The sequence below is a fragment of the Rutidosis leptorrhynchoides genome, chromosome 2 (genome assembly GCF_046630445.1).
Source record: "Rutidosis leptorrhynchoides isolate AG116_Rl617_1_P2 chromosome 2, CSIRO_AGI_Rlap_v1, whole genome shotgun sequence".
Taxonomy (NCBI): Eukaryota; Viridiplantae; Streptophyta; class Magnoliopsida; order Asterales; family Asteraceae; genus Rutidosis; species Rutidosis leptorrhynchoides.
In genome coordinates this window covers 711,034,154-711,042,917 of record NC_092334.1, presented here as the reverse complement: position 1 = coordinate 711,042,917, position 8,764 = coordinate 711,034,154, and the positions used below count along the sequence as shown (strand labels likewise).

Sequence of the window (8,764 nt, the reverse complement as noted above, 5' to 3'; positions counted from 1 at the left end):
ATGAGCCCCACTGAAATTCGACCCATAAATTGATCGAATAAAATTATAAAAAGACAGAAATACCAATATTTCTTTATTCATATTTATTTTATTTAATGAGTTTTTTTTTTTTTTAATATACGAGTATTTTTTTTTATTTATTATTTTTTTTATATATAGTTTTTGGGAAACAACATACGAACTTGATTAGCATAAAAAAAAGTCGTTCTGCATGGCCTCAAAACTAAATTATAGAGTTAAAATACCTCAAAGTATATAATCTCAAAGATAAATAAATAAATTAATTAGAGCCTAACACAAAACATATGATTAATTGATTGAGTGAGTATGGAGCTTCAAAATTTATAGCATGTCCTACCTCCTTTATTATCTCCAGCTTCGATTTTTCACCCAAATGCCTGCTTTAATTAATCACATGAAATATTAAATTCTTAACTAATACGTAGTATTAAATATTAACTAGATAATAGTACAAAAATATTACAGTACTACTGTAATACGAGTAATAACTAAGAAATAGAAAACATATAAAATATACCTATGTAGCTGATATGCCCATTCAACTGGAAACACACTATCCTTTTCACCCCACACCAGAAGCGTTTCCTTTACACAAATATACCAAAAACAAACTAATATGTCACAAATAATAATAATAATAATAAATTACAAATTAAATATATATAATAAATAAAAACACTTAGGAGAATGTGCTTGGATTAAAATACTGACGTAATCAGTATCAGTATAAAAGATAATAAAAGGTCAGTTCAAGAAACTTTGTTGAAACTTATTCACGGATCCATCTACTCTAATAATATTATACTCATTTTATTTTATAGAGATGGTCACTAATTCCTTTAAATTATCCAGATTCATTAATGTATAATTAAGTGCTTCTAACTTTTATAGTATATTATTATTATTATTATTATTATTATTATTATTATTATTATTATTATTATTATTATTATTATTATTATTATTAAAGTTATTAATTAATTTATTTATATATTCTCATTCTTATTATTATTATTTAAAAATTTATAATTATTATTATTTATTATTTATTATTGTTATTATTTATTATAAATTATAATTATAATTATATATTATTATCATCTTGTTTGATGTATTACTGTATTACTTGATCAAATCCTTTATTACCACCTATTTGCACTCAATACAGAATAAACAGTAGTTAATCGAAGTTGTGATATGGTCAAGCGGTTGGTGGTCTGCCTCTTTTAGGGGAAATCAGGTCGAACGTTGGCTACATATTAAAAACACAATTTCATCCCTGCCATAAAGTATCCACTCATGGCACCTTTTCTATATCGTTTGGGGGTAAAGGGGAAGGGGTTTTACTTGAACGTGCCCTTGGATCGGTTTCAAAGTTTCCTCCCGGGCAGCGATGGAGCGGGGTTATTATCGCTGCATCTGCATAGTCGAAACGGGAGATGATCGCAACGGGTGGTTTAGTTCCCCTCGAGTGATCCAATAACTGTTCAAAAAAAAAAAAAACAGTAGCTAATCATGTTTATTTTGATTAGATTTGTTTGTACTCAATTACAAAAATTCTTTTTGACATGTTATCCAATTAAGCTGTTGATAAAAACCAACAGTTATTGAGTTTAATCAATGGTTAAAACCTGGGTAAGAACATGAAGATCAACGTTGGGTTTGTCGTTGAGTAATTGATGCACCAGTTCTTCTTTCTCCTTTTTGCAACAATCAACCTACAAATTAAGAAATTTAATATTAACATGCAAGTACATTTTAATTAATGAAAATAATTATAATTACTCGTAATAATTAATTAGTTATAAACTTACATGAATAAATCCCCAAAGAATGAAATCCGGAAACAAGTTACCGATGATATTATAGTTATGAATCGACATCCGACACAAGATTCGTAAATCGTCAGGGGTTTTGGGTACCAACAAATCCACCACGTTCCGCCCTGTCTTTTTCACATGATCTAATTTTCGATCATCATCGCCATCTTTAAAAACAATTCCGCTGCTTACAATCACTAGTTTCTCCACCACCTGCATTTCCTCCGCCATCTTGTATGCAACAAATCCACCATAACTGATTGCATACACCGAATACTTGTACACTCTCATTTTCTTGAGCACGTCGCACACACATTTTGCTTGAAAACTAATGCTACGATCCGATTTGGTAGTGTATGATTCCCCAAAAAATACTAGATCTGGTATGTACACGTTGAAATATTGCGTCAACTGACGTACCTGTTAATTAGTTATGTATTAATTAATTTGTGTAAACACCTACAATATATTTTTTGCTACATTAGTAGGCTCGCGCCCGTTTGATGGGTTGAAATCGTGTGCGAGTTAATATAATTAATTGACAGCTTACTTGAAAAATGAACTGCCACTTGGAATTTCCGCCAAATCCATGAATGAGTACGAGGTTTGGTTTGTTGCGGCTGAGGTTGTGGGTGTTGACTGCCCAGATATGCATTGTGGTTTCGTTGTCATCGAGGTGGACCATGGATTTGGAAAGGCCGCAGTAGCGGAAGTAAAGAGACAACATGGTATCGGTGAAGATGACTGGAAATCGGTTAAGGAATGCATATAATGAAGAAGGTTGTTGTCGTGAGGAGGTTTGTGAGGACCAGGAATCCATTGAACTGAAGAAGAAGCAGCTTGTAGAAATTGGGAAGCTAGCTAGCTAGGATATATAGTGCGGATGAATAGATGATCGATACAAGTAACATCAACAAATAATATGGAGTATAATATATATAACTATATAAGTGCAACAAGTCTCCAATATGTTTACTGTTTATTTTTTAAAATGTTTTTGTCTGACGATCTGCGGACCATATCTGTAAAGAAGATGTGGTATGAAGGTCTATATGCTGAATAATGAAAACTTTGTTTTTATATATGCAACTAAGACATTATTTTATCTTATATCTTCAGAAACACAAACTGTGTTTGTGAACGCCAAAAAACAAACACCTAATTAATTAAAAGTTTACTTTAGAACATGGTCTTGTAGTTACAGTAAATAATCATGTGTCCGCAGCTTGCTTGTAATTACGGTACTTGGAGATCTGATATACGTAGATCGTTGGTTTCATTGAAGTTTTATAACCACGTCACATGGTTTTAGTTTTTGTTAAGAATACATACATATATATGGGTAACTTACACGAAACCCAAGTTTTCAACAAATAAGACTACTGTATTTCAATTTTATTTTTTTATTTTTTTTCAATTGGAAGCATGACAGACCTGTACTGTACAGCCATATATATATATATATATATATATATATATATATATATATATATATATATATATATATATATATATTATATTTATTTACAAGAAATAATGAAATCATTATCTATCTAGAGTCTACATCTATATATATTCTTACATGCATTTTGACCATGAATCAAGGAAGGAGGTGCATAATTATTTAAGGATCTATCTTCTTCCCCAACCAACACCAGCAGTCTCCTTCCTGCTGGATTTTGTGACGGAGAGACCACGGTCATACATGCGCTGAATCTCTTCTCTGTATTCCGTTAAGGACTTGTCGGGTATCCTTGGTGTTAGCTCCACCACATCCCCCATTTTCAGCTTGCAACTAACATCCCTAACTGCCTCATGGTTCACCCGTGGCCTCAACTCCTCCTTTACAGAAAACAACCCATATGTAGAGTTACCCTGACCTGCTTTGTTTAGAACATCCTTAACCGTTGAATTTGCCGGGAACTCCTGCACAGACATCTGAGATAAGAAGAAAAAAAAAACGCACATTTTAATTTATTCTCTTTGGACTAAATGCACCACATTTTCCAATTTACACAAGGGTGTGAAAACAAATGGCAAATTTATCAATTTGTCAAACTACTAACTAACCTTGTTATTCTCAATCATGATAACAAAAACAGGCCCATCAGGTCCGCAGCAAGGTTTATATGAATGTGGGCAATCTTCAGAATGGAAAGGAAACGTGCAAGGATGACGCTTTATTGCTGCTTCATTGAAGCCAAAGCATGATTTGTCTAGACCCATATTCTGACATTGCCAAGTGACAACCCAACGAGCCCATTCAACCATCTGGAGCACATAAGAAGAGTGCTTACAGTCACCTTCTTTGTATCTCCAATGTGCAGCAAATCCAAACTCAGCCTGTGAGTGCATCGATAATGTTCTGATCTGGACTTCAAGTGGCACCGATCCCTCTCCCATTACTACTGTATGCAATGACCGATACCTGATTTAAGAAGAACAGTTTAGATATAACTAAACAAAGATGCCTAAATTGAGAATTTTGGTCCATAAATATGTTCCTCAAAATCTAAAACACTGAAATAAAAGATAACACTGCATCCACACACACACACACAAACACATACCCGTTACACTTGGGGCGTTTTGTGTAGTCTTTGAACTTTCCAGGTACTTCGGACCACAACTGGTGAACAAGTTGTAAAGCTTTGTAGCAGGCCTCTTCATTTTCAACAATGAGACGTAGACCATGAATATCGTGGATTTCATCCATGGCCAGCTTTTTCCTAGACATAAATTTTTCAATGTCAAACTCATATATAAAGTATAACTTTGTAGATGAACAAACCTCGAATAACAAACAGTAGTAGTTCCCTAAAACGTGTTGCCTTGAAATTATAAGAGCATATATGAGAGTATGGAACTATAAATAAATTCAATAAAAAGGGAAGTCAATATCATTGCTGGTCAAATTTATTAAATTGACTGTGCAAGGGCCTTCTACACTTCCTATTTAATTCATAGAAAAAAAAGTCACCTTTTTCATAGATTTAGAAGTAATCGTGTTACTAAATGATTCGTTATTAAGCGGAAGACTACCCAATATTGCAAATTCTTTCCAACTCTAGATTTAAAGGTTCCACCCCTTATTGGACAACAAAAGAATACTATTCCCAGATATCTCAAGTAAAATCGATGATCGAACGTGAGTTCACATCACAATTAAAATGAGCATAAACATACTTTAGCATTTTGCAGTGAATACTATAAACACTTTTGTGCCGCCCATAGAGAACATGGTAAGATATTGCACCATCTCGGAGAGATTGCTCCAATTTTTCAGCAGCAGATGTAACCATTGCCTCGTCAAATGATTTCATAAGTTGGGAAGATAGATCATTATACTGCTCTGGATTTAGGTACTTGAAGCAGAGATTTTCCAATTGGTCCTTCCAACTTGTGATTCCTAAACGGTTTGCAAGAGGAGCAAATACCTCCATTGTCTCCTTTGCAAACCTCTGTTTCTTATTCAAAGGCAGTGCTTCCAAAGTCATCATGTTATGCAGCCTATCAGCCAATTTTATGAGCACTGCCCTGGCATCTGTCATCGCAAGAAACATTGTATGCAAACGATCCGCTTCCATTGTTCTATTTGCTGTATCACTTTCACGTGCTAGCTTGCTCAAATGGCTTAACTTAGACACCTGTAAATATCCGAGTCTTTCCAATTTAGAGATCAACTAGAAACACAACTGTCAAAACCAAGCCCAACTAGATTAACTAACACTAGTAAACACCTAATAGACATGAAGACTAACAAAACAAACAACTTAATTCTACACAGATCAAAGAGCATATTCGCATTTGAGACATAAATTTTAAGGAACAGAAACTCTTGAACAAGCTATAGTAAGCAACAAAAAAGAAGATGTTGTACGAGCCCGGGATGCAGTTGCTACATATCAACTTGAATCCAGAAGATCATTCCAGCTTATCTTTAAGAGCGCGCAAATGCGCAATATTTCACAAGGCATTGATAATTTGCTTCTAAACGACACAAAGAAAACAGATAACTCACCCTGCTTACAACATGATAAACTAAGAAGCGTTTTGTTGAAAAAATTGCAGATACATCGCCTGACAAATAAAAGTATAATATGCAAACAGATACATTCACAAGATCCAGCAAATAACAGCGGGCAAAGGACACAAAAAGGTACCCCGCCTCTCAGTTTCTTTTCTCGGATACTCAATTTGGTCTATCAATTTAACTCCTTCAGTTATCTAGGTGTTTAACAACAAAAAATGGTTTTTTATTTATGAATTTACAAACTTGACAAATTAAAAGGTTTTATGTTAACAAAAGAGAAGAAGTCATAATTTAATAGTAAGTGATCAGAAAATGACTTGTTGATGGTAACTAAAACATCAAACTTATAGTCCCACAACTGTCAGAAGTTAACAAAAGAGAATCATCTTTAAACGGTAAAATACGCGACAACACAATTGAGTAGCAGAAATAAGAAATTCGTTGAGATTATCATCATCCTATTTGTTCATTTACCAAATAAAAATAGGTCTAGTAAGTAATACTGTAGATAGATAAGTACCCCTTCAACAAGATGAGCAACTCCAGCTCCAAAAGTTAGAAGAATATAATCACAGCTTATAAAAGAATCATCAAGTGTGTCATGTAAGAGCCCTGCAGCAACTAACGTTGCGTTAGCACCTATTGAAGCCAGCAAAACTGCAGTTTCCACACAATGTTAGTAAATATGGATCACCACTTGCTCGCATCTGCATCAGTAATCAATCTAAAACTCATAAAAATGATTAATAACAAATATTCCTGATGATGCAATTCTTCATACCTGCCCTCTGTGAGCCTTTTCAGCTTCATAAAAAGCTTTGATTACCAAACTATCGTTAAACACCTTGTGTTTCTGCTGTGCTTTTAATAATAACTCTTTAGCATAAGGTTCAGGATCTAGTTCATTTAAACAAGCATCATCATCCATCATAAATGTAAGTTCTTCCTCGGTAAAATTATAAGTATTATTTGGCACGTGCGAGCTCCGTGACTCATATTCCACACACGAGCTTAACACGTGCGTAACAAAACTTCCTTTCCGGTGAAAACCATCTCGTTCCGGCGAAAACCTAACAGGAGACGAAGAAACGGGACCTTGAAACACCGAAACAGGACTCTGATGAACGTGATCTTGTTTCAAATACGATCCGAACGGCGAATACGAAAACAAACTGCTTAAATTCAGATCTTCACCGCCTCTTTTCGACGGCAATTCATCAGATCCATTAGCGGAAAAGCTCGAAGACGATGAAAATAGCGACGAAAGACCACCGACAGTCTGTTTTGACGACGAAACGGTCGCCGTCGCCGGCGACGATGAACGGCCGCTCAATTCCAAATCGTATACACCGCCATGATGAGTTGCGTAGAGTGCAATAGTCGGAACAGCCATAATTGATCAAATACAAGAATTTTGTGAAATTTGTCAATGTTATAAAACCCTATCTTTTGATTTGATTTTTGAAGCAAGCAAATAGAATTATAAATGGTTTGAGTGGAATTTGAATTAGGATATATACATACAGTAGATATACATATGATACGAGATTGAATTTGCAAAGAAGATAAAGATGATGTTTCTTCGTTCCTGGGTTTTCTTTGTCGTTAAATGAACGACCGATATAAATGATATTTTGCTGCTTGGACGATTTCATTTACAGTACAATTATTTTTTCGAAAGAAGAAAAAAAACATTTTTTTAAAAGTTACGAGCTTATCCTAGGATTATTTGTAGCGTAGCGATTGGGGGCATGAATTGGTGGTTTGAGTTGCTTTCTAATACTTAACGGTGTGATTTTTTGTGTGAAGTAGTAGTGGTGTAAACGAGCCTAGTTGAGCCCGAACTCGAGCTCGAGCTCGGCTCGTTCGAATTTTACTGAGCTCGAGCTCGGCTCAATTCGAGCTTTGAATATTAAGCTCGAGATCGGCTCGCCTGGATTTATGCAAGCTCGAACTCGGCTCGAGCTCGACTCGTTTATTCAAAAATATTAGGTTTTTATTATTGTTTTATTTATTTTATTTATTTTTTATTTAATATATTGCACATCTTTAAATTATATATATGGTTCAATTTACTTTTTATATTGTGTATTTATATTTATATATAAAATATTAACTATTTTGTAATTATTTGGTATATTATTAAATTGAAATAATAAATAATGCATATAAATGAAAAGTTCGTTTAGGCTCGCGGGCCTGTTCGAGCTCGATATAAGAAGCTCGAGCTCGTTTAGTAATCGATCCTAAAAACATGTTCAAGCTCGGGCTCGAGCTCGTTTAGGCTCGGCTCGAATTGAATTTTTAACAAGTCCAACTCGAGTAGCGCGGCTCATTTACAGCCCTAGTTTTTAGTGTGGGTTAGAAGTATTGTGATTAAGTGTTAAAATATAATTGGGTTAAGTATTAAAAATGAATAAAAATAATATTTTTAAAATAATAAAAAAATTAAAAAAAAAAAAGGCAACGCCCGTTGCTTGTGGTGTTGAAATTCAACCAATGCCCTCAAACTGCCCCAAAGCAATGCCCCAATACGAATGAAAGTGGCGTTGCTTCTTTGCCACCTAGGCTGCCACGCCGTTGGAGGTGCACCGCTACAAGCGGTCTTTGGAAAGTGATCCTCACACACCACTTTTTGATCTATGTACACCTAATTACATATTATATCCTTAATTATAATTACAATAATAATAATAATAATAATAAAAGTTCAACAACGTATATCAATCTAGGGGCACAATAATTGTGATTTTATAAGATAAAAGTGTATGTATCAAAAAATGGTGTGTGAGACTCCGTTATCCTAATCCCAAGTCCTAACTTTTATGAAAGATGGATAATAATTTAAAAATAAGAAGAAGAAAAAAAGGTTATAAGGTTACATGGGGCT

General features: G+C 34.2%; 1 protein-coding gene and 1 pseudogene across 1 annotated transcript; both read right to left on the bottom strand.

Annotated features, from left to right (window-relative positions):
• Window positions 1-280: 280 nt before the first annotated feature.
• On the bottom strand, window positions 281-2,661 carry LOC139890467 (uncharacterized). The gene is made up of 5 exons (XM_071873344.1): window positions 2,392-2,661; window positions 1,836-2,261; window positions 1,653-1,739; window positions 539-606; window positions 281-398 (listed from the first exon to the last, which is right to left on the bottom strand). The coding sequence occupies exons 1-5, from the start codon at window positions 2,659-2,661 to the stop codon at window positions 281-283; spliced, it is 969 nt and encodes a 322-aa protein (XP_071729445.1).
• A 696-nt stretch (window positions 2,662-3,357) lies between these two features.
• LOC139894700 (probable GTP diphosphokinase RSH3, chloroplastic) lies at window positions 3,358-7,502 on the bottom strand (annotated as a pseudogene).
• Between the last annotated feature and the right edge of the window lie 1,262 nt (window positions 7,503-8,764).